The sequence below is a fragment of the Brachyhypopomus gauderio genome, chromosome 15 (assembly GCF_052324685.1).
Source record: "Brachyhypopomus gauderio isolate BG-103 chromosome 15, BGAUD_0.2, whole genome shotgun sequence".
In the NCBI taxonomy this organism is placed as follows: domain Eukaryota; kingdom Metazoa; phylum Chordata; class Actinopteri; order Gymnotiformes; family Hypopomidae; genus Brachyhypopomus; species Brachyhypopomus gauderio.
In genome coordinates, this window is record NC_135225.1 from 19,267,601 (window position 1) to 19,293,364 (window position 25,764).

At 43.7% G+C, this 25,764-nt stretch overlaps 3 protein-coding genes across 5 annotated transcripts in view; 1 reads left to right on the forward strand and 2 right to left on the reverse strand.

Moving 5' to 3' along the window:
- Nucleotides 1–1,648: 1,648 nt before the first annotated feature.
- On the reverse strand, nt 1,649–4,483 carry dnph1 (2'-deoxynucleoside 5'-phosphate N-hydrolase 1). The gene is made up of 4 exons (XM_076975343.1): nt 4,078–4,483; nt 3,788–3,856; nt 3,331–3,441; nt 1,649–3,153 (listed from the first exon to the last, which is right to left on the reverse strand). The coding sequence occupies exons 1-4, from the start codon at nt 4,211–4,213 to the stop codon at nt 3,026–3,028; spliced, it is 444 nt and encodes a 147-aa protein (XP_076831458.1). The 5' UTR covers nt 4,214–4,483; the 3' UTR covers nt 1,649–3,025.
- An 80-nt stretch (nt 4,484–4,563) lies between these two features.
- mea1 (male-enhanced antigen 1) lies at nt 4,564–6,278 on the forward strand. The gene is made up of 4 exons (XM_076975342.1): nt 4,564–4,722; nt 4,875–5,185; nt 5,313–5,421; nt 5,512–6,278. Exons 2-4 carry the CDS (start codon nt 4,907–4,909, stop codon nt 5,673–5,675), a joined length of 552 nt encoding a protein of 183 aa, XP_076831457.1. The 5' UTR covers nt 4,564–4,722; nt 4,875–4,906; the 3' UTR covers nt 5,676–6,278.
- Nucleotides 5,766–25,764, reverse strand: part of ppp2r5d (protein phosphatase 2, regulatory subunit B', delta) — a 29,937-nt gene continuing 9,938 nt past the window's right edge. For all 3 annotated transcript variants that reach the window (XM_076975341.1, XM_076975340.1, XM_076975339.1), the window contains exons 4-17: nt 16,551–16,750; nt 13,676–13,786; nt 13,413–13,505; nt 12,763–12,893; nt 12,551–12,610; nt 12,312–12,420; nt 12,120–12,173; nt 11,775–11,945; nt 11,335–11,462; nt 11,102–11,203; nt 10,776–10,848; nt 10,012–10,059; nt 9,744–9,857; nt 5,766–8,972 (exon numbers count right to left, since the gene is read on the reverse strand). In XM_076975341.1, the coding sequence (XP_076831456.1) occupies nt 8,835–8,972; nt 9,744–9,857; nt 10,012–10,059; nt 10,776–10,848; nt 11,102–11,203; nt 11,335–11,462; nt 11,775–11,945; nt 12,120–12,173; nt 12,312–12,420; nt 12,551–12,610; nt 12,763–12,893; nt 13,413–13,505; nt 13,676–13,786; nt 16,551–16,750 (1,532 nt within the window). In that variant the 3' untranslated portion in view covers nt 5,766–8,834. The remainder of the gene's footprint in view (nt 8,973–9,743; nt 9,858–10,011; nt 10,060–10,775; nt 10,849–11,101; nt 11,204–11,334; nt 11,463–11,774; nt 11,946–12,119; nt 12,174–12,311; nt 12,421–12,550; nt 12,611–12,762; nt 12,894–13,412; nt 13,506–13,675; nt 13,787–16,550; nt 16,751–25,764) is intronic.

Sequence of the window (25,764 nt, forward strand, 5' to 3'; positions counted from 1 at the left end):
ATGTAATGCAAACGTAAGAAAGGGATTATCTCAAAAGAGCGGAGAAGGCAGGGGTATTCTTATACTAAGAGAGGATGTTCTGGCTATTGAGCAGATTCTGCCTATAAACCTTCTTAATGTGGACCGCAAGATTTTACTTAGTGTGACAGCATGGATACTGGCTGCATATTTGAAAGTAAATAAGCCGATATGTCAGTACAAAAAGACAGGAGATCAGGTTTTTAGTGGGTTGTTAGGAGCTTAGCACTATGAACTGTCATCAGAGAAAGACGGTTAGGACGCAAGTGTGGTATTCCTAAATATGGCTATTGTAATCGTCTCGATTCTGCCTAATCTCTTCTGGAAGGCATTTCGGTTTTTCCAGCTACCATATAGGATTACAAGGCTGGTGAAGGTTTATTTTGAAGGCATTCAGTTTTCTTTTAACACAGGAGAGTATGTTATGTTGCATGCAGATGTGGAAATGCGTGTAATGGCTGCTTGTACTGCGTTCACTGTTTATGGTGGTGATGGAGGTGAGTGGGTCACAGCCGGGCAGAGTCAGCACAACGGGTCCAGACTCCCTACAATCAGGACACATATGGAAGACATGGCAACGCCTACAGCCGCTCTGCCATGGCTATTAGGAAAGTTAAATGATAGTCCTAGTTTGGCAAGGGTTATGGGTTAATGGTTAAGACTGAACCCAGTAAGCCTGCAAGTTTGTCGGTTTTGAAAGGACAACTTGTGAAGGAAATCAAGGGGTGCCTACACAGGGCCAATGTGGGCTCAAACTTGAAATCACTGCCAGTCCAAATTCCGAAATGGTGCCCCAGGACCCCAGAAAGGCAAAGTCCTGCATGTCCGTGTGGGTTTTGGGTGGGTTACGTCCTGCATGTCCATGTGGGTTTTGAATGGACTACGTCCTGCATGTCCATGTGGGTTTTCCCAGGTCCATACTGCCCACAGGCAGCCCACATTGAAACTAAGGAAAAGGGCAATACATTACAGAGAAGCTCGTACAACTAGGGGGAAAAAGTGAAGATTTTTTCTTGGCAATGACTACCTGCTGATTAACAGGCAAACTAGACTGTGTGTCTGTGGGTATGGATATGTGTGTATCTGTGGGTATGGATATGTGTGTATGGGTGTGTGTCTGTGGGTATGGATATGTGTGTATGGGTATGGATATGTGTGTATGGGTGTGTGTCTGTGGGTATGGATATGTGTGTATGGGTATGGATATGTGTGTATGGGTGTGTGTCTTTGGGTATGGAAATGTGTGTATGGGTGTGTGTCTGTGGGTATGGATATGTGTCTGTGGGTATGGATATGTGTGTATGGGTATGGATATGTGTGTATGGGTGTGTGTCTGTGGGTATGGAAATGTGTGTATGGGTGTGTGTCTGTGGGTATGGAAATGTGTGTATGGGTGTGTGTCTGTGGGTATGGATATGTGTGTATGGGTATGGATATGTGTGTATGGGTGTGTGTCTGTGGGTATGGATATGTGTGTATGGGTATGGATATGTGTGTATGGGTGTGTGTCTGTGGGTATGGATATGTGTGTATGGGTATGGATATGTGTGTATGGGTGTGTGTCTGTGGGTATGGAAATGTGTGTATGGGTGTGTGTCTGTGGGTATGGATATGTGTGTATGGGTGTGTGTCTGTGGGTATGGATGTGTGTATGGGTATGGATATGTGTGTATGGGTATGGATATGTGTGTATGGGTGTGTGTCTGTGGGTATGGATATGTGTGCATGGGTGTGTGTCTGTGGGTATGGATATGTGTGTATGGGTGTGTGTCTGTGGGTATGGATATGTGTGTATGGGTGTGTGAAGATTTTCTCGTTTCAGTACTGATGACTACTGTTAAAAAGAGTGACTGTGCTAGTCCAATAAGCTAAACATTACTTTTGCCCTCCAAGCAAAAGGTGACATTATGAAATACATCATGGCTTTGAGATCTTGTCTTGGAATTAGTTGTGCTACATTTAACCTTTTATAATGGATGACTTGGTCTGAAATAATATAAATGACCTTTGGTCACTGCTGCCTTATCACCGTTGGGGATGCTTATCCCAGCAGCAGATGGTGCACAGAGGGAAGCCATAGAGAACTCCTAGAATCAGCCCTGCAGACAGTGCCGACATTAATTCAAAGTAATGACGGTAGCAATACCATCTTAGGTCCTTTATACAGAGAATAGAATCAGTTTGAGTTGAGAATAAAAGAAACACATGAAAAAAAGATCTGAAAAAAAAAGATCTCTGCACAAATGTTTTAGACATTTTCTAAATTACATTCATTACTAGATTATTAGTGATCATACTGGATTAATACTTAAATCAAGTATATTGGTTCACTGGGATCACTGTTCCTCCAAATTTTTTCTCAGTTAGGTTGTGAGAATGTAATTCTTACAGATTATCATCCACTGCCTGACTGTGTTTCCTCTCACCATTTAATTCATTCTTATTTAGATTTGATTCAAATAGCAAAGTATAAAAATGTGAAATATATTTTCGCTCAACTTATCTATTAACCTTTTGTATTAAATGCCTCTCTGACGCAACATCCACATGAGTAATGGTTAACATCTGAGGTTGGATGAGAAGATGAGAAGATTCTCCAGCTTCCTCAAACCATCACATGACTGGGAGAAGGTAAAGGAGATGGAGGAGGAGGTGAAGGATGCATCAACTGCCCCAAGAGGCCCCCTGTGTCTTGGGGCCTTCCCAGGGAGAGTGAAACTACACACTGGTCCACATTAGGGTTTGTTCACCTTTGACCACTGAGAGGCAATAGTACGAATTAGTTTTTTATAATGGATACAACAGACAGATAAACTACATGTTTTCAGTACTAATACATCATCTCTTCCAGAGTTATTTTTAACAAATCCAAATGGCCCCTTGTGAAAAGCATAAAGAACAGAAAGCAGACTGCCTGTCTCCAACACATTCACGTATAAAACCGAAAACGCTTCACTTGATGTCAGGAGCTGCTCAACGCCTAATGGTAACTGAATTTTAGTACAAATCAGTTATTGGTCAGTTGACCAAAATAATTTTCCAAGACACCTTCGATGTCCCCTTCCACGTAATCCTGGACCTGAAAGAGCGAGCTGGGGGACTGACAACCGGCTCCTCGGATCATTGCAGACAACACTAGAGAGAATCAAGAGAAGAATTACATACAGAAGAATAATGTGCATTAAAACACATTAAAAGACAGAAGGATGAGCAGAGAGCTGCGGTTGAGTATTACGGTTTATGTCCTAAGAAAAACTAATATACGTTCAGCATGATGAGACTGTAACAGTGTGAAATGAGTAGTAAGACCACCTCGCCCAGATGAGGGTCGAAAAAGACAAAGGATCCTCTTGTTCATGGCAACAGCGCGTCCTAGTTCATAGCCGACCCCTAAAGACGGCTGCGTCACCTCGGCGACGATGACTGGGGAAGAAGAAGAAGGTCGGGATGAACACGGCCCTGTAAACTGGTCAATGGGAAACGTTTCTTTGGAAAGTTGAAAATTCCTGATTATGTCTGACATGGACCAACGCTGAAAAGGAGCTTTCAGGGAGAGGGAAAAAACATACCACATCAGATTTCTTACCCCATTTTTGGAAAAGAGTTTAATTATTACAGTAGTTACAGGTAATCATAAACCTTATTGTGGTATACAGATCACCAGTAACCACAGTGGTCTACATTTACATTTAAGACAATAGGAGACTTTCATATTTTACAGATCGGAGTACATGTACTCCTTGGGCTCTCATCAAAACACTTGTCTCACCATCCGCTATTGTCAGCCACTCCATGTCCCGATCGTGGATGGCCTTGTCTCCCAGAACAGCATCCTCACCTGAGACAGGAGCATACAGGTCGCATCTATCACTGAGTGCTTGATAGCTGATTCCTGAATGTGTACACTATTAACCTTAGTCAATCGTGCTTAATAAGCACCTCGTTGGCCAGTGAGCAAAGCGATAAGCTCATCTTGTTATAGCCATCACAGATTTATAGCAGTTTGAAGACGTTAAGACAGAAGATAGCGTAACTATCTATCTATTTAGCTCCATCCACCTTTCTCGGAGAGATCAGCGTGGCTGACGTGCTCCGTCAAAACTTTCCCATACGTCTGAAGCTTCTTCACAATTGTCTGATAAATCGGCACGTCCTGCCTCCCTCCGCGAATACTTCCACAAAAATAGATGTGCATCGCGTGGAGTCTTTAGCAAAAACGAAGAAACAAGCGACAACTTTGCGAAAATAAAAGTTTGCAGCAGCGCCTCAGCTTTGCGAGTTAACTTCGTATTTTGACGCTTGATTTGGCGCCACCTGGTGGCGAGGGTCGTTCAACGATCACGAATTATTAGCGCACAGCTGCAAAACGTGCATAAAAACCCTGAAGGGGGTCGTGTGTACCGCCAACCTAAATCTCACGTTCAAGGGTAAAAAAAAATAGTATTGCTATTTTAATAGTATGTGCTCAATGGATTCACCTTCGTTTTTTGTATTTATGTAATTTTGGCGCGATACAGGCCTACGTCATATATCAGCGTCATTTATACGCATTTCCGCTTCCACCCGGAACCAAATGATACATTTGTATCTACGTCTAGAGTTCCAAACTGATAAACCGAAGATCAATAAACGGTGAAGGCTGGACGAACTGGAGCCCGGGAGAACCGGAGACCGGTGTGTCGGGTTTAGACGACGCCGATAGAGGTATAAAGTGATACAAAACAACTCGTTATTGGTTTGTTGTGTTGTATATTTGGACGCTGTTGACGTCACTAATACCGAGTAACGACTGTAGTGGTCATTTAATGTTTACTGTTGTGTTGTAATAATAAAACAACGTGTTTGGGTTTTTACAGGCACGACTGCAGTCAGAACTTGGAGCCCGTGGATGGAAGTGGAGAGGGCCCGAGAGATGGGTCCAGAAAGAGTCTTACCGAGCTCGGAGGAGGATCTGGTGCAGGAGCGACCTTCAGACACGGCGGTTCCCGAGGAGTGGAGCGGCGAAGACCTGGAGGAGGATGAAGGAGGCCCTGGGGAGGAGGAGCAGGAACACGGGGGGTATTACTACCAGCCACTCAACCAGGATCCTGATGGACTGGGCACCATGGAGCAGGCTGAAGAAGGGAGCCACGCCGAACAGCTTCAAGATGTCCAGGAGAGAATAGAGGTGAGCTCAGGTCTCTGGTGATGAAGGGTGAAGTGTCCACCTTCTGGTCATCACCTAACATTCTGTATGGGGGAAAGCAAGTGTCGACAGTCTGGCAGGTGTTGTTGACACTCAGTATCCCGTGCAGGCCATGGGGCTGTTCCTGCCTCAGCCACCACCTCCAGACAGTGACGAGGAGGAGGAGGAGGAAGGCGCTGCGGCCCGGCGAAGCCACGCCTCCATCCCAATGGATCCAGGTAAGCAGGATGTTTGCAGAAGCCTCATCTGAAAGACACCCCCCTCCCGTCTGCCTCCTTGATCATTTTCTGTACGTGATCTCACTACAGACCATGTTGAGCTGGTAAAGAGGACGATGGCCGCAGTGAACCTCCCAACGCTTGGCGTCCCTGCCTGGGCACGGGACATCTCTGATGACCAGTGGAAGGACATGGTGGAGAAGACGCTCCAATCCCGCCAGAGTTCTGCAGGCCTCATACTGGAACGCAAATGAAGCCGGCCGAGGCCCCCACGTCCTCTGCCCTGCGGCTCAGATTTGCATACTTAAAGTGACTAATGAACTTTTTTATTTTTCTCCAAAATGTATATTGAAATTGTGTTTGGAAGGAATGTGCTGGAGTAGGTGGTTAATATGCCTCGGAGTCCCAATGTCACAAAACTTAATACTCTAACATTTCCTGCATGTGTTTTTCTTGAATGACTGCACCAAATTAAGTTGCAGGTGTTTACAGACATTCCCCAGTTGCAAAAACTCAGTATTTCGGTAGTTTAACATAAAAAAATACCTTAGTGAGATGGATGTGTTTCAGATTATGAAATTATTTTTAATTTTAAATTAGTTATGACAATTTTCAGTTATCTTTCACCAAGGATGAATAACATCCCATTCATGTGACAATTTAACTATTGCAACTTGACAGTGATCCGTATGCAGTGCATATCATTTATGTAGATGTGTGTAGTGTCCCAAACACTCACAAACTCGGTCTTTATCTTTGACTTTATTTTTGTTCTGTACATACATGAACATCTGTACAAAATATGACTTTCATACTATGTAATGCTCTACCTAATTAAAGTACAACATATGTACATATGACCTGGAAAGCAGCTTAAGATTAGTGTCAGACTGGGGAAAGAGGGTTTGGACCAGGGAACAGGAAGGTGAGCGTGGAGAGACCCAGACTTATCAGCTCTCTCTCTGCCGGCTTGCTGCCCGACAACAAACACTTGCCCGGTCCACAGTGTTCTAGCAGCACTTTGGACCCTGCACTTACGCTGTAAACTGCCAATTCATGCACTTGCTGCTACTGGCCTAATAAAACTGTTCAATTGCAAATGTGATTGTGATCTGTGCACAACTGCTGTCAGTTGCACAGTTCCACCCCCCCCTTCACCAATTCAGTGATTGTGCAAACAATTATCAAAAACAGAACATCACTTGTGATAAGTCAACCCTGTAGCCAGGCATGGATGAGGCAAGTGCTACGTTGTCTAGCCGCGTATTTAAGATGTGAACGTCTTCTTGGAATGATCAGAGTTCTTGACACTTCAATTTTTTTAAATGGGACATTGCGCAGCAGGTGGAAGCAACATAAGGAAACAAAATCAAAGCCACGGGGTGGAGGCAAAATCATACAGGATATGATGAGCAAGAGTGCAACCATAAGCAATATACATCACAATATACAAATGTTTGCAAAAGTAACTGCAGGCTGTGTCTCCCGTTTAATGAGCCTGGCACATAAACAAGCCTCTTCTTGTCCTAGTAAGAGGGTTGTACGCAGCTCAATTCCACTGCTTTCAATGTGGGTTTTTATCCTTTATCTTCTTTCTAAAAAAATATTGCTTAGGCGCCTTAAAAAAAAAAGGAAGCATAATTATGTTATTAAAATGAAGCTAAAGAAAGTTGATGGGAGAACGCAGGAATGAGTGAAGAGATTCCCCACACTCGCATCGCACTAACCTTTACCATTCCACACGAGACTCAAAGCAACAGCCTTCCTTTAAATAATAATAAACATTAAAAAACTACAATCATGGGACTAAATAAGATGTTATAATGGCGGGCCTATGATATCAAAAGAATTCGCTGTAGGGAATCTTACGATTTATTGGCAATTAGTTATAAAATCACTAAACATTACAAATATGATGAGACATGCCGCGGCAGCACGGAGACAATCGTGAGACAAAGTGGCGGCGTGTTTGTGAGAGGGACGGGACGTGGAGACACGGCGTTCTTCTGTAGAATGATCATGAAACTCGGTCTGCTGGTGTTGATTTAGGAGGTCAGCGATTTCATTAAGCACCTTACATTCTTAGGTTCGCAGTTCGTAAACAAATCACCAACAAGACAGGAAATAGATTTTTCCTCACATCCTGCGATGACAGTGGTGTAAATGTGCCCATGGGTCTAAATAAAATCATAGCAGCCACATCAGGATGCCTCAACTGATGCTCAGAATCTTAGACAGCAAGGCTTGCAGAATTAGGCCTCGGTACACTTGGAATACAGCATATGGATCTGGACCCTTATGAATGGCTAATCCTGTTACGCTCAACTGGTGACGACTGAAATTGCTTCTGACGTGCAAGAGGGAAGCATGATGTCTTGAGGAACTTTTATTGCAATTTTAAGCAACCATATTCAAGGTAAAACCAAGCATTATGAAGAGCTTGGACCTGCTGTAGAGTAGCCGCGGACACGTCCCCGCTGGACGCCGGCACCCGCGGACACGTCCCCGCTGGACGCCGGCACCCGCGGACGCGTCCCCGCTGGACGCCGGCACCCGCGGACGCGTCCCCGCTGGACGCCGGCACCCGCGGACGCGTCCCCGCTGGACGCCGGCACCCGCGGACGCGTCCCCGCTGGACGCCGGCACCCGCGGACGCGTCCCCGCTGGACGCCGGCAGCTTGTGTCAGCAATGCTTGTGGCACGTTTTGCTAAGATTTCCTACATTCATATGCATCGTATAGTCCCGCAAGACGCAAGAGCTAGGCAACATGATTGAGTGTTAAGAGTGTGACAGGCCTGCACTCACCCGAGAGTCCCTAAACCCAGCTCACACAGGAACACCAATGCATGCTCAGTGTCTCTGTCAAGGTCCTTCTTATCTTTGGGATAACAGTCCATTGGCTGAGCCAATGGAGGAATCTACAGAGCCAATGGAGGGAATCATGAAAAAGCAAGACTGCTCAAAAAGTCAAATTCAGAAAAAAAAACAAAACAAAAACAAAAATGGGAACATGCTACGATGAAGTGGAAATGTCAGTTTGTAACATAAAAAAACAGTGCTAGAACAATTCAAATACAATCTGCGTGATTAGTTGTGGCCGAGTGCACACTGGAATGCACGCTGGTGCAAGTGTGTGTGCGTGGGTCTGCGTTCGTGCGCGTGTGTGTGTGTGTGTGTGTGTGTGTGTGTGCGGAAGGAACGGAGGTCACGGGAGCTCCATTATTTTCTATGTTGGCCAGGATCCTGCAGCAAGGACTCTCCGGAGGAGCTGAGGAAGGAAAGAGGAAGAGGAGGGAGAGAGGAAGAGGTGGGGGGGAGGGGGGGAGGGGAGTTTACAGCAGGCGACATTTCTGGACGAAGACGAGAGGGAGGGTTTAGGCGCGGTGCGGGTGAAGGGTGGGCGTGTCCCCGGTCAGAGGGCCTCCTGATTGGCCGTCAGGTACTCCTCTGCCCGCTTGTGGGCCTCCAGGGCCTTTATAGTGTACACGTCCTGCGGCAGCTCGGACTTCCGCCGCATCAGCACCTTGTCCTTCTTTATGTCCTTCATCCCCTGAAGAGGAAGAGGAAGGGCTCTGTACATCACTACAGCAGTGGGAGTGTTTTAGCTCGCGCTCGGGTACAAAACAAACCAGGACGCGAAAAACATATTAAACACACTCTTTATACAAGAGAACAAAGCCCAAATAAAACGTGTTGCATGTAGCAGGTAGTGTTACAACTGCTGTCTGACGGCTACGGCACTTAATGAGGCCACAGTGATAGGAGTCCTGCTGGGTTTCTCCCAGTAGCAACCCCTAATGGAGAATTTACCGCTTGCTAAGAGTGTGTGTGCGCGCGCGTGTGTGTGTGTGTACACTTTATAATCCAGTTCCAATAAGTGCTCTGCATCTCAAACTCTTATAGAAATTTGACATCAACAGAAGTTGAAACCACTTCTGGGCTTCATACATTTGTAGAAATTCGCTTTTGTAAAAATATAAATACGGACATCGTCATTATATACTTCACAATGGATTATTTGACTGTGGTTCAGGCAACTTCAAAGGTAGAACATGAACACAATGCAACCATTTTATAGCCAATGACTCATCAATCACACAACGCGCTCGTCCTTGAACACTGCAGCTACACTGCAGTTTGAGTGGATTCATTTTTTTTTGCCACGTAAATTATGCTGGTGAAACATTCTGATGTGTACAATGTGTACACACACGACGACCTAAATCACAGCGACGATTCACATTGGTTCACTAGAGAGAGATGCCTGTATGTGCCCGGGTGGCTCGGTGCACAGGCTGGTGACATCACGGGTCGTAACTACCTGGGACGCCTCGGACTCCACCGTCTTCTTCAGCAGTTGGATGTCCTCGGTGGTGGGGGTCTCTGTCTCCATAGAGTAGTGAGTCATCCCAGGGCTCTCGTTGTACATCATGTACTGTTGGTAAAAACACGGCCGCTTATACGAACGTGCACAGTAAGGTCAACGCCTCTGCGACTGCGGCGTGGAGCAGTACGCTAAACAAGGTTCTGAGGAGCAACGCTCAAGTGATTCTGTTACACCAAACGCTCGTGGAGAGAGAGGGACCAACCTCGCCTGGGGGCAGACCCTGTCGCAGGCCAGGATGAAGCTTCGTCATCTGAGAGAGAGAGAGAGAGAGAGAGAGAGAGAGAGAGAGAGAGAGAGAGAGAGAGAGAGTGAGTGAGTGAGTGAGTGAGAGTGAGTGAGAGAGAGAGAGAGTGTGAGTGAGAGAGAGAGAGAGAGAGTGAGTGAGTGAGAGAGAGAGTGTGAGTGAGTGAGAGAGAGAGAGTGTGAGTGAGTGAGAGAGAGAGAGAGAGAGTGTGAGTGAGTGAGTGAGTGAGTGAGAGAGAGAGAGAGAGAGAGAGAGAGAGAGAGAGAGAAACAAAACCCAAAACATTCCACTAAACGCAGCCACAGATATATGCATTAGTTTATAACACTAGAATTCAAACTCTGATTCATTAATGCGTGCCCTCAGAGTAAAGCTGAAACTGGGGAGAGAAGCCATGCGATAATGAGACTTCACTACGTTTTGAGCATTAATTAAAGCATAATGAGTCTATAAAAGGAAACCCTTCACCTCAGAGCACACTTTAGGATATCAGCTCCACTTTTCACACAGCGTTCATGGTCTAATGGCATTAGCTACGAGCCTTAGAACACACGGTCCTGACGTTTTGAGGCCAAAATAAAAGCACTTGCCGTCGGGAAATTCGCTTCACCGGTTCAGCAGGGACTGAAAAGCCCTCCCTGGTCCTTTCTAAATAAGCGCCTGTTTGGTGCGGCCCCTTCAGAGCGAGGGAGGATGAGTGGAGGATGAGTGGAGGTGTGTACCTGAGGATTCCGTTCCGCCAACGTTTCAATTTTGTGCCAGATCTCTTCTCTCTCCTTCAGTTTGTATTTCTCTCTGGGGAGGGAGGGTTACACTATAACTGCAGTTCTTAAATGGGACTCATTTAAACACAGAGAAAGCACTTTTTAATCAAACGTTCTATAACGACGCGAAGACAAAGCAGCAGGCTGCCTGCCACAGCTGGGTGGCGCCGTTATTCAGAGACTGTTGGAGCGTGTCTCAGCGTTTTACCTTTAATGTACACATCTCCATTTCATTAACTGTACCTCATCCTGCTCTGATCTCCATCTGGTACTGTCTAACTTACTTCTGTTTCTCAGCTTTGTACTGTTGAGTGCAGTCGTCAAACAGCTTCTGGTTCATCTCCATAAAAAGCTTCAGAGCGTTGTAAATAAGCCCATGGATCGTCCTACGGGAAGGAGAGGATAATTATTTCCCAACCGTGCTGCTCGGCAAAATCCGAAGAATTTTGAAAAGGATTTTATTTTTTAATTGGCGTGCAGAAAAAGAAGCTGTAATGCAGTGATGCGGGTTCCTCACTTGTTCCAGTGGCTCTTGGAGTTCTTATAAAGGGCCGGGAACATGATGGGAAGAATCTTGGCAGCGTTGTCACTAATCAGGCTCATGATATATTCATTGTTCCAGTAATACAGTGCCCTCTCAGCAACCTAACACAAAGGTAATATCAGCTAATATACTGCAGCAACACAGCAAAGACACAGTCATCAACAACACCATGGATACCACTGTCAAAATAACCGACAAAGTTATGATAAAAATTGAACAGGTTAATCTAAGAAAACAAAATTAAGACTTCATAGAAAAGGAAGAGTAAAAAAAAAAGGTGAGCCTGACTTACTTTAACTTACTAAATGTCATTTTAACAGAGTGAAACTGTTGTTGGGGGGGGGGGGGGGGTGGGGGGGGGTTAAGCATTAGCACTTTAACCACAGAACGGCCCCCTTGGTCCAGGCTCCTACCTGGAAGTGTGGACTGGATACACACTTGGCCAGCTGTCTAAACAGAGGCTCCATGACTTTGACAAACTCTGATGGCTCAATGACATCCAGGATCTCCTCCAGCTCGTTAAGGAACATCACTTCTTTGGGACTGTGGGTCTTGGGCCAGAACTTCAGCAGCCCCATTATGACCTGTTGCAGCAGCAGGGGAGACAGCGAACATGTCCGATAACTGACAGATCTCACCAAAATCCTCATTTACATGTGCTCATCAATTGTTAGATTTTTCAAAACAACCATAACTTCACAGTAAAGCATCAACTAATATATATGAAAACCTAGATCTGCTAAAGCTGGAACACTTACTGGTTCAGTGAGACTGCTGTCTTTTTCCAAAAACTGTACAACACAGTACGCCAGCTGGAACAAATAAGATTTATTTATTTTTAGCCCAGTATTAAACAGCAGTAAAATACGAGGAACCGTATGAACACAGGTCGAGGGTTTGTGTAGCAGAATCAGGAGAGAACATTATATTACAAAATCAGATTCATTCACCTGAGGGTGGTAGACACTGAGAGACTTCACTTTGTGTAGAGGCAGCAGAACTCGGATCAGAAACATCTTGTGTTCCTCTTTCAGAGGCAGAGCGAAGCCATTAATGATACTGTGGGAGGAACAGGATATGGAGCTCTGGTCACGTGACACGCCGGGTCCGCTCAATTCAACACGGATAACAGAGAGGTCTTCTCTTTAGTCTGGATCGTCATGGCAACGCGGTCAGGGGGCGCACTCACCTTCCGAGTATTTCTAAGAGCTCGGCGATCCCATTGTGATGCTCCGTTTCATATATAAACCTGCGGTGAGAGACGAAGGTTAACCGCTTGCCAAACGAAACCGCGGAAAAGTATGACGTCGGGCGCACATATCGACGGCGAATCAAATTGTAAATTTCATTTACGAAATGATTCAAATCGTTCCGAGGTATTTGGAGAACGCGAGACCTCACCTATAGAATATGTTGTTGATCTGACGGCGGATGTAGGCTCGAAGTCCCAGGAACTTGCCGTAGATCCTGTGCAGGATGGTCTTTAAGAAGTCCCGCTCTCGAGGGTCTTCACTGTCAAACAGCTCCAGCAGCTACAGGACAAGCGTTTGCATTTTAAATTACCCACCAAGTCACAAAGCACTACAACATTGAATGGCCTTAAAGCAAATGAACTGACCAAACACAGTGAAAGGTATAAATTCATTTACAATATTTACATTACATAAAACTACATAAATACAGACACAGGAAACAGATTAAAATATTAAAAATGTTTGTTAATACAGAGTGATAAAGGTGTGATCTAAATCAGTGATTAAATCTTGCAATCTCATTTGCCTGCATAGAATCTGTTATTCCAAGACAAAATCAGATGCTCGTGTACAAGCATTTCAATCTGTTTCAGTTTGACAGCACAGACATGCACACACACTCCCATACATCCCACACAAACTGACAAATTATACTGTATATTTGGGCTGACTTTTGCTCGTTAGATGCACGTGTGAACAGTAAAGGTGTTCAAATCTCTGATCTGTAGTTCCTGTTTCAATATCACTTGAATCCCATTTTTAGCCAGCAAAGTGCATAAGGGAGGAACAGATACTTACAGACAAAACAAACTTTTGGTCAATGTATTTTTTGGCGACATTGGGCTGGAAGTCAGGAGACTCCAAGAAGCGCAAGAAGAATTCATATACCAGCTGGAGGAGGAAAAGCACAGGGAACACCAAACACAGATCCGTTAAAACACAGCTGCGATTCACAAACTCACAGACATTCCAGAAAGGAAACGTATCTGTTCTAGGCATTCAGATGCGTCATGGAACGCCCGTGGGCTTGAGTTAAGGTGGGCCAAAAGGGCCACGCCCACCTGTAGGTGTGGCCAAGCTGCCTCCAGCGTCGGTTCATCCTCTTCAGGGTCGAACTCTGCTCCCGTTGGGTTGGAAGAAGGAGGCAGCGTCCGAAACAGGTTCACGGAAAACTACAGACAGTATAAAATAAACGAGGAACGAAAGACACTTAGTTGTGATCAATGGCACCCATGAAAGCATGGCGATAAAGAGCAGAGAAGATAATCAGCTAGTCTTTGTGTCAGCTACACAATATCTTCTGCCTTCAGATTTCACTATCACTTGATTTAGAAATCTTTAGAATAACAACCTAAAATCCATAAATGCTGTCGGTCAGTGAAGACAGGCTGGAAAAGACAATTTGCTTAACTGACTAAGGGGAGGTTCTCATTATTGTGGCCCCCCTGCTGTGACTGGCTGTAAGAGTCACACCGATGTCTGCTCAGTGGACATGAGGAGACGGGGAGGGGCCAGACACTCTCAGCCGCCACCCCCCACAGAGACGGGACGGTGCAGTAAAATAAAACAACGTGACAACGTGAACAGAGAAAGAGCATTTGTAGCAGAGTAGTATTGTTTGCAGAGAGAGAGAGAGAGAGAGAGAGAGAGAGAGAGAGAGAGAGAGAGAGAGAGAGAGATATGGGGTAAAAATAGAAATGAGTTTGTATACATGATCACACCACCCACTTTTGACACCTACCTACACACCCTGACCACTACATGGGGTCACCTACAGGTCTTTTTTTTTATAGGTGTACAATTATCCATTGTGTGGCGAGACTTACAGTCTTTCTCCAACCTGTATCTGACAACAGGAACACTGCTGTCCAGACATTTTGGTGGCAGGCCATTTTGCACACGGCAGGAACACCGACATGGTGGTAGTGGTACGATATAGAGTCCTTCACGTCCAATTTTGGAGTTCTTACATGTGTCCATGTCACTGCAGGGTTAAGAGCCATCTGCTACCAATAACCAGCCAGCACACAGCAGTCCTGTAGTACAGAACCGGCCACTGGTGAGTTGGAGAACGGCTATCCCATATCGTGTTTGGCAACAGACGGTTTACAGTTTCTGACTGTACATCAACTAGGAGCCAACAATAAATGTTTCTAATTAAAGTGGGTTTCTCCTGTAGGCCACTCCTTCATTATTGGGCTGAAATATCCTGGTGTGTGCGGTGCAATGTGTTTAAAAAGACAGGAACCTTGACAGTCAGTATTCTTGCTTCAGATTAATCAAAACTAGAAATTAATTTAGGTCTTCCTGACTATAATGAGTGGTTCAACCACACACTTGTAAGAGGTAAGTCATAGTTCCCACACACACACCCATAAGGGGTTTGCAATGAATATTTTGAAAGTGGCTTCTGTACAGGTCCAAGAGTCATTTAGCTGGTACTGATATTACAGAGATAGCTGGAATAATTTTGCATATGAATACTTTAGTATACATGTGCACGTCACAGCAGGTATGTGCTCCGAATTATGAATGGATGAGAAGAAGCGCAGGTGTACGGGCCTTGGATTTGTGACGGCTAATTAACCAAAACCCCCCTAGTGATGGTTCACGCGTGAGCAGAGACACGTCCCCAGCTGTCGGTGAAGCAGGGATGTGGCCGGGACCCCTGGAAGGGTAGCGGGCTTTACGGGCCCAGACTGGCACGCACGGGCTGTTGCCACCAGAAATACATTCGGAGACGCAGTCTCCTGGTTTGGCCAGAAATCCATTGCCTCCCTTTGCACCTCCAGGAACCAGTCAGGCAAAAGTCATTACTGCCAACTGACAGGATGCTCCATGCTGAGATAAGGGAGAGGAGGACGTGAGGCCCTCAGACATTTATTGAAAAATGGTCTCGCCGGCTTTATTTGTTATTCATTTTTTCCTCCAGCTTTCTGCTGTTCTGAAGACTCAAGACATCACGCATTAGGAGCACAACACGCACATGATCAAAGCAGAGATTAGCATGATGGCCGTTGTGTTCTCTTTGTTCGGTGAAACACACACTTCTGAGGAGTCATTTAGGAGCATGACGTAACAGCTGAGCCACTAAAGAGACAATATCATGAGAACAGGACTTCATTTTCATATACGTTTTACACAATTTGGCTATATTAAAAGCTTAACTCGTTGGCCAGAACATGCCAGCCACACCCCCTTCAAAACTACTTACAAATCTGCAGATTGAGTCATCCTTAAAAGCAATCGGTTACTTTTTTTTTTCCCCCAAAAGATTTTAATAATTAAGAAAGTACAACTGGTCTTTTTACACAAGACTGCTAATTCAAGGACACTGAAATAACGTCCTTATTTATCCTTTAAGATTTGCGGTGAAGTGAGTGATGTTGTTAACAGCCACAGGGGTGACGCAGATTTGAGGTACTCAGCCTCTATTCTCCACATCTTCTGAGAAAAGAAATTCATAGCGTGCAGAAATAATGCAACCGCGCATGTCCCAGGATCCTGAGAAATTCAGACAAGCGCTCCAGAGTTGTAGCTGCTGCAGTCCAGTAAACCATGAGGATTTAGGAGCAAAGATGGCAGACCAAGGGGAGTGGAGGAGCAACAGGACAGTGACTTCATGCCAGATTAGACCTACAGACGTGTGTGTGTGTTTATATAAATATGTTTATATAATTAGTTTTTTGTATTGCTTGTATGGGCCAACTCAATGTCCAATGGCTCAAAGCGTTCATCCAATATCTAAACGGCAAAATGTAAAAATATAAATTAGGTGAAAAATTTTTTTATGATATCCATCAGGTGATTAAAAAGGCTTGGGGGATATTTTTGTCGAGTGAGGCACAGGCCCCCTGTGAGATCTTTTTGAGCAGGCGTTTCCTCGGTGTCCTGCAGCATGTGACGGCAGGCATGCGAGGGCATGTGCTCTCTCACCATGATGACGGCCTCGGGGTAGATGGACTCGGTGACCACGTCGCGGTTGTGCGTGATGTACTCCACCATCTCGTTGAGGCCCGCCCGCTTCACCTCCTTGTACTTGAGGTCGCTGAGAGGGTCCGTCACAAAGTCGAAGAGCACACAGCACTGCCGCAGCTTCTGGACAAACAGCTCCTCCCTGTCGATGGGCGGGGCATCTGAAAGAAGGAAAGACGAGGATCTGATTGGCCGCGCTGCAGAGTGGGTTCCACTTCGACTAGTCACTTTTTCTGACCCGGTGCGTTTCGAAGCTACATCTGAACCCCACTGAGCGCGGCCTGCTGTCACACCGTCAATTCTCGCTGACATCACCTTCTCACCTTCAGCGTAATGACAGTAAATACCGTGCGTGCATGACAGGGGCCTTGTGAGCTTGCAAAACGCTGTGGAAAATTACACTGCTGTGTCAGGTCTGCATGCCACACATTATGTCTCCAGTCTCCTTCAGACTGTGATTCTGTGTACCCGCGCTGTGTCTTCTGGAATGATCTGCACTGGGAGTGAAAACCCTTCAGGTGTTGAAAACAGAAAGCAAAAGCAAACCTGATTCAGTCCGCATGATTCCCGATATATAAGGTCATCTTAAAAACAAAAAAACAAACGCACGCACACACGTGCACACACACACACACAAGCCTCAGAGATGGGAGAGGCTTTGGTCTAGCATGACCAAACTTTAAAAGAAATGTCTAATCAAGGCCCAGCAACCTAATAAAGGTGTTTTTGATGAGTCATTTCCTACAGAGGCGGAGCAGTGCGGGGTAATGGGAAGAGGTTGGCAGGATCGATCCACTTTTGCACAGATTGAGGGGACTAAAATCTGGAGCAGACGAGAGCTGCACTGAACGCAGGACACACTACGCAGGACCCACATAGAGCCACGATGGAGCTGCTCTCACTATGCAGCGCTGCAGCGTCAGGTGCTACACAACAACCTTCAACGGAAGAGGAACACATAACATTACTGCAAGTGAGGGGGAGGTTCTAAAAACAGCCCCATATGATAGTTAGGTTCTGAAAGTGTGGCGCTTTATTGATCTTTAAACACCAGACATCACAGCAATATGGAACATCAAGCGTCAGGATTTCCAATTTTGCTCCCTATAGTCTAGCGCAGAGGTCACTAACAGGCGGACCGCAGTCCGGATCCGGACCCGAACGCAGTCCTGTCCAGACCCAATCTCATTCCTGATTAACTCTGCAAATTTCTATTTCCATGGTCCGCAACCAACTAGGGTTGTCACGATACTAAGAATTACAACTTCGAAACGATACTTTAAAAAATATTGAATTTCGATACCAAAGTCAGATACTATGCTCATTTCCGTTTTAACGCCTTTTTATTATTATTTTTTTATAAACAAACAAATGAATATTGTATTTTGTTTCACAAATGTCAATTAAATAAAAGGTGTAGTCCCTACCACATTAAATCAGAAAAATTAATAATTGCACATTAATATAAATTAACATAAATAATAGTAGTGCACTCTGGAATTCACATTTAGAAGTCAAAAAAGGCTACTACAAAAAGAGTATTTTAAGTATACTTTAAACAACTTTAACTTTAAATCTAAGTAACTACAACTTCAGTATTAGAGTAGAGTTCAGTATTCATAGATGATTGGTCCATTGTCCATTGATCCATTGTCCACTCTTTTTTTCCTCCCTGTATGCTGTCGCACTTATAGCTCTTAAACCAAGAATATGACAAACATTTGCTAGGATACCATAATCGGACACATAATCTTGTATGCTGTAGTAATACTAGAAATGGAAATAATCACCAACCTCTTGGAATTCTTTGTACAAATTTGCGTGCCGGTCCTTCAGGTGTTTGGCCAGATTCGTTGTGTTAAGCTAGGTTTATACTTTCGCGAGTGACCGTAGTGTGGTAGTATAAAGAAACACACCTCAAAAACAGGGGAAGGAACATTTACCCAATGAATTTTAATGTTGCTTTGTGTTTCAGGTTTGAAAAGTGCTGGAATTTAGGCTAAAGTACTTGAAAATGTTTGAAATTGTAACTTCATTTCACAACAAATGGCTGTCTGACTGAACAGTTCTCTTGTATTACGTTAACAAATACGAGCCTCTTGTAATTCCAGGACGAAACATGAGAACGTGAAAACGTTAAGATTGGGCGTTTTGAAAATAAACCACCATTAAATAATGTGATTAAAAAGCGAATTATTTCGAGTATATGTATAAATCCATCCATTATCTGAACCGCTTAATCCCGCTAGGCGGGGTCATGGGGGGGCTGGAGCCAATCCCAGCATCTCCGGGCGAAGGCAGGGTACACCATGGGCAGGTCGCCAGTCCACCGCATGGCCATATGTATAAATATTTAACTTAATTAAGTTTAACGTGCTGGGAAATATTGAAATGGACCTTGAAAGTGATGTACAAGTGCTTGAATTCCACCTTGTAAAGGTGTATGAACCCTGCAATCATGACTTTGTTCATTGCGCTGTGCGCGCAAAGTTACAAAATTCGAGAGGTGCACGACCTCGCGAATCCACAGCGTGCGAGGCCACGACTACGGCATTTTTGCCGCGCGGACCCTCGCGCCGCTCGCATCAAGTATATGAACCAAGCTGTAGCGCTCTTCGTTGAAATGTTCCGAAAGCTTGCAAACTGGCTTGTTCATGTCCTTCGGTTTTCCATCTGCTTCGAAACCAAAGTATTTCTACACAGCACTTCTGCTGCTTCCATATTTTATCCATATTATATTCCATATAATAATTCCATATTTCGCTTCGTGCATGTAGTTTTTCAACAAGCTGAGGATGGGCCACAATATTGCTTGTATTAGCAGCCATCCTACACGTTTTCTTCTTATTCTGCAGAGAGGAGGCAAGCGCTGCACTGCTGTACGCGCACACTGCCCCCGTGTGGCACACTTTGGAAATACTGCTCTTAAAAAAAAAAAAAAAAAAAAAAGCACTCAGTCCTATAGCACCGATACTAAGCAAATTGGGTATTGTTCCGTTTTTAATGACGAAGTATCGAAGTACTACTTTAGTATCTGTATACCGTGCAACTAGGGTTGCAGCGGTAACCGGTTTCACGGTATACCACGGTATTAAAATGCATGGTTATCATACCGTGTGCATTTGCTTATTACTGGTAAAAGGCAAGCCAGCGGAGAAACTGACCCGCGCATGCGCAACTCCGCTCCAATTCAGCTACTCAGCACACAGCGGTGAGGATGGCAGAAAGTGCATCAGACAACAAATTTTTTAACAAAAAAAAAAAAAAAAGGCTAAACTAAAATCAGCGGGGGAAAATGACGTAATCGAGGGTCTCACGCACTGTCGATTCGCGAGGTCGTGCACCTCTCCACTTTTGTAACTTCGCGCATGCCGCGCTTCAGCGCAATGAACAAAGTCATGTTTGCAGGGTTCATACACCTTAATAAGGTGGAATTAAAGCACTTGTACGTCACTTTAAAGGTCCATTTCAATATTTTCCAGCACGTTAAACTTAATTAAGTTAAATATTTATACATATACTCAAAATGATTCGAAATAATTCGCTTTTTATCACATTATTTAATGGTGGTTTATTTTCAAAACGCCCAATCTTAACGTCTTCACGTTCTCTCATGTTTCGTCCTGGAATTACAAGAGGCTCGTATTTGTTAACGTAATACAAGAGAACTGTTCAATCAGACAGATATTTGTTGTGAAATGAAGTAGTTACAACTTCAAACATTTTAAAGTACTTTAGCCTAAATTCCAGCACTTTTCAAATCTGAAACACAAAGCAACGTTAAAATTCATCAGGTAAATGTTCCTTCCCCTGTTTTTTAGGGGTGTTTCTTTATACTACCACATATCGTTTCGGACAACACTGCACAGAATGTGACACGGCAAGTATGAACGCGAGGTTCACGCGAAGTGTGCGGCGGAGTCACGCGCTACGGTCACTTGCGAAAGTATAAAAATAGCTTTAAGGTCCTTGCTTTCACTGGATGTGAAAGACGCCATTAATTTACATGCGTTCATTTTCAAATTCTGGCGTGCCTGTTTTTCATATGTTAAAACCAGACTCTTTGTGAAAGCCTTAAAATAGAAATCTCTATTGTGAGGATCATGTCAGAAATAAATCCTCTCTTTCTGCAGTATCTGGTTATATTCCAACTTGGCAGTAAAATGGACATTTACAACAGTTGTTGATCAGACACTGACTCAGGCTTAGTTTATCAGATATTAAATAATTTAAACTTAAATAATTGTACTGAAAGCCATGATTTAGGTTTCTCTAATTTTGCAGTATTTATATAAACACTTGTACAGCTTATTTTTTTTAAAGGAGATATTTTGTATACAATAGTTCCAGGTTTCTACAATAAATAGTTCATTGAACAAAAAAAAAAACTTTTGTTGTAATTTCTTTAAGGGTCAGTGTATCTTTTAATAATATACAGTTGTGATCAAATTTATTCAACCCCCACTGAAATAAAGTGTTTTGGCCAGTTTGACATTGATTTTGATCATTTCAGTCATCTTATTTACAATTATATCAAAGAGGCACTTATAAATTAGACAAACATAACATAATATTTATGATGGAATAACCACAAATGTCTTTACTGTGCTCACATCATTATCAGTTTTATTCAACCCCCTAGTGACATTATTTTTTAGTACTTAGTACAACATCCTTTTCCAGTTATGACAGCTTTCAAGCGTGAAGCATAGCTTGACACAAGTGTCTTGCAGCGACCTATGGGTATCTTAGCCCATTCTTCATGGGCAAAAGCCTCCAGTTCAGTCACATTCTTAGGCTTGCGCACTGCAACTGCCTTCTTTAGGTCCCACCAGAGGTTCTCAATTGGATTTAAGTCTGGTGATTGCGATGGCCACTCTAGAATGTTCCAGCCTTTCATGTTCAACCATGCTCTAGTGGACTTGGATGTGTGCTTCGGATCATTGTCCTGTTGGAAGGTCCAACGTCTCCCAAGCCGCAGGTTTGTGACTGACTCCATCACATTTTCCTCCAAGATCTCCTGGTACTGAAGGGAATTCATGGTACCCTGCACACGTTGAAGCTTTCCTGTACCATTAGAAGCAAAACAGCCCCAAAGCATAATTGACCCCCCGCCATGCTTCACAGTAGGCAAGGTGTTCTTTTGTTCATAAGCCTGGTTCTTCCTTCTCCAAACATAGCGCTGGTCCATTGTCCCAAACAGTTCTAATTTAGTTTCCAAAACCTGTTCCAAAACCTTTGTGGCTTGTCCACATGACTTTTGGCATACTGCAGTCGACTTTTCTTGTTCTTTGGAGTCAGCAAGGGGGTGCGTCTGGGCGTTCTGGCATGGAGGTCTTCGTTATGCAGTGCGCGCCTTATTGTCTGAGCTGAAACTTCAGTGCCCACATCTGACAGGTCTTTTTTCAGTTCCTTAGCAGTCACGCGGGGATTTTTCTCCACATTACGCTTCAGGTAGCGCACAGCAGTCGCGGTCAGGATCTTCTTTCTGCCACGACCAGGTAACGTTTCCACTGTGCCCTTTAACTTGAACTTGCGAATGATACTTCCGATAGTGTCTCTTGGAATATTTAACAACTTCGCAATGTTTTTATATCCATTGCCATTCTTGTGAAGAGCAATAACCTCTTCTCTTGTCTTCTGGGACCATTCTCTTGCCTTCACCATGCTTGGAAACACACCAGTAGATGTCTAGAAGGAGCTGAGTATCACAGTCCTTTTAAATCTGCCTAATTGGTGCTTATCATGCTTGATTGCTGCTCGTTGACATCCACAGATGTTTTCAATACCTGATGGAAAACACTGGAATTGAACCTCTGTTCTTAGGAGTGGTAGTCGTAAAGGGGTTGAATAATTGTGTCAATGAAGAAATCACAAAAAGGCCATTTAATACTTTATGACAAAAAAAAATTGATGCTATCTTAGTTGCATTTAGTTCTTTAACAAGTCCTTGTAAGATTTCATTATGAACACAATTACAAATGTGCACTGAATTCCATAAAACCCTTCGCAGCATTGGGGGTTGAATAAATTTGATCACAACTGTATGTAACATACTGTTATACAGTGATAAACGTGATACCGCGGTATTTTCTGAGACGGTTATCATACTGTGAAAATCTCATACCGCTGCAACCCTACGTGCAACACTACAAACCAACGGACCCAAATGCCATCCCATCCGGACCCAGAATAAATTGTTAAAAATTATTTTTTAATTTTGACGGGAGAATTCATTTTAAACCGGAGCATTTCTTTCAGGGCTATTGAAAAAACACTCCGTCACGAGTGTTAGCTATCTGCCAAATTTGGCCCGCAGAAAAATATAGTTGATTAGCCCTGGTCTAGCGCATGATCTGGCAGCAATATGGTAAACAATTAGAGTTAAACTATTCAGCTCCTGCACAAAAGACGCAGGTGGGTGGCGAGACTAAAATCTCATTAGATACACTGTTGTCACTGCAAAATGTTAATTTCGTTTAATTAATTTATGAACGTCATGCTGTGAAGAAAGCAGCACCTTCTGTGTGATCTACTTTGGCTGGGAATGGCTGGTAATGGCTAAAAGGTGATTACATTTTAGACTGGTCCCTGGCCAAGTGCACAGTTTTACCCATTCTTCAAGGATCCTGCAGTTCGGGCAACTGGTGTGAGACATGAGGTGTTATGCAACACCTGCAGAGAGCTACACTCAACATGGCCGGTGGGGGAGGAGAAGAGAGACACAACGGAGAAAATCTGTACACGAGTTTGGAATGTTTCCAGCATGTCGGGAACTGCTACAGGTGCCACATTTTCACTGGTGCGCTGAATGATTATGATGCAGATAATGAACAGAAACCCACAACTCCTTTGCAAGCACTTTTGTTATGAACACAGAGGACAGAGAAACACTACCCAACAGAGCAGCAGTGGAGAGGACAACCCGCAGCTGTCTACCACAGCCACAGGTCATTCAGGACAGCTGACGCACACACAAAATCTGTGATGTCCCAGATACCACAGCTAACGCCGTCAATAAGCAGTCAGCTCGGTTTTTTACAGGATATCTTGCTTACAGCAACAGCTTTTACTGAACACAAAGATCTTTACACATACCTTGTGATCAAATAATGTCTCATGAAGAATATAACAGCTAGAATATAGTCAATGAAAAGATAAACACCACCTGTTTAGCTTCAGCATTCCGCAGGTTTCTGACTTGTTTTCATTTTACGCTGTCGGCCTTTCTTCGCTGTTTTTGTTTTGGCATGGAATTCAAAACAAACTTGACACAAGAAACATAGTGCAACCCGAGTGTGCACCATCTTACCAAATGCCTGACTAAGGGCTGGATGATTACCTCAAATAATTTGTGTTATAGGCCATCCAAACGAAACAGGCATATGCCAGAAACCCCAGAATGTTATTGACCTATTAACTGGAAACAGTTGTGCCACAAGACAAACTCCGCCGTTTGAAGTTAGTCTCCGATACTGCCCCAGATCCACAGATGTCTGTCTGCAGCTCATTTACACATTTGTTCCATCTGCCATACACTCTCTGTTCCATTTCACACAAATGCCATAAATTACATTTTCTTTTTCCAATTCACAGCTGTACATTCAAACCTAGATGAATGGTGCAAGTTACTTCCCGAGAACAGATCTTTGGGAAAAACAAGCGTAGTTAAGTGTAGTAAAGATGCATCTTCATAACACTAATATTAATTCTGCTCATGCATCTTATTTTGAAAAGGGTAGTGAGCACAAGAAAAATCTATTGAATGTCAAATACCAAAATGTTAGCAACAGATTCAATCATATAACCATCCCGTCTTTTTAAAGATGCAAACTGAGGCAGGAGAATCACAGCAATCTGAGCTCTTGAGCTGAAGTCCAAATGCTTAATTACTGCATTCTTAACAATCACGGCTGGCTTCATGGGTCTGGGATTGACTACTTATGCCTGTAGCCTTTCTTTATCAAAAAAAAAAAAAAAAAAAAAAAGCTGTTTACCCACTATATTAGAAAGAATTTTTGTAACAATAATAATTAATAATAATAATAATAAAAAGAAACTCTTATAGTTTGAGTGTTGGTCTGACAGGACTAACACACGTGAAGCATGGTGTCTTAGAGATCACCATTAACCAAGATAATATCTACATTGTTTCAGTGGTAATTCTGTCCGATTACCATTTCCTATGTCTAACTAATTTAATGTATTAGAGTTTAAATTCTTAGCAGGTTATAGTTATTAACAGAAGTTAATTTTTGACTTGTAACAGTTCTAACAGTTAAAGATTGTTTTTTTTAATTTATAAATAATTACTTGTATTAAAAAGTAACTATTATAGAGTGCTGACACCGACATACACTTTTCCCACTGAAATTGATTTATTTCAGTTTTATTCATTTATTAAGGAACAACTCATCTCAAAAGGGTTCATTTTCAGGGTGGACCATTCTGACCATTCTGGCTCTGTGATTTACCTCGTCCGACCCTTTGCCTGACACCAAAATGCAATACTCCTCAGTGGAATGGCTTTGGGGTTAGCATTGTTTTCACACAGGGAAATGCCTGAATTTTGGCACTCCCATATTTCATCTTCAGAATTATATATTTATAGAGCAGTGCTAATAGTTACCTCTTATCACCATGGTCGTGTGGGGACTGCTGTAACCGAACAGATCACACCAATACTGTTATTGTGCAATGACAGTATTAAAAGAACAACATTCACCTGAGGGCACAGTAAAGACACACACACACACACACACACACACACACACACACACACACACACACAACACACACACACACACACACTCTCTCTCTCTCTCTCTCTCCTCTCTCTCTCTCTCTCTCTCTCTCTCCGTCTCTCTCTCTCTCTCTCTCTCTCTCTCCTCTCTCTCTCTCTCTCTCTCTCTCTCTCTCCTCTCTCTCTCTCTCTCTCTCTCTCTCTCTCTCTCTCTCTCTCTCTCTCTCTCTCTCTCTCTCTCTCTCTCTCTCTGGGCTGAGACATAAATAGTACTCGATCACAGCTAAACACTGCAATCTCTCATTTACTAACAGTAAGTTTTATCAGCATGGGGAGCACAAAATAACAGACCAGTCACTACATGTTCTTAAAGCTAAAGTAAACGTTGGCAGTTGAAGTGCCTCACTGGGCCTTTGACAATGCCAGGTGATG

Coding starts and splice junctions, on each gene's coding strand:
- dnph1 (XM_076975343.1), bottom strand. CDS start 4,213: ATGCACATCTATTTTTGTGGAAGTATTCGCGGAGGGAGGCAGGACGTG. Junction 3,857..4,077: donor CGCTGATCTCTCCGAGAAAG/GTGGATGGAGCT, acceptor CTCCTGTCTCAG/GTGAGGATGCTGTTCTGGGA. Junction 3,442..3,787: donor GTGGCTGACAATAGCGGATG/GTGAGACAAGTG, acceptor CTTCTTCCCCAG/TCATCGTCGCCGAGGTGACG.
- mea1 (XM_076975342.1), top strand. CDS start 4,907: ATGGAAGTGGAGAGGGCCCGAGAGATGGGTCCAGAAAGAGTCTTACCG. Junction 5,186..5,312: donor ATGTCCAGGAGAGAATAGAG/GTGAGCTCAGGT, acceptor TATCCCGTGCAG/GCCATGGGGCTGTTCCTGCC. Junction 5,422..5,511: donor CTCCATCCCAATGGATCCAG/GTAAGCAGGATG, acceptor ATCTCACTACAG/ACCATGTTGAGCTGGTAAAG.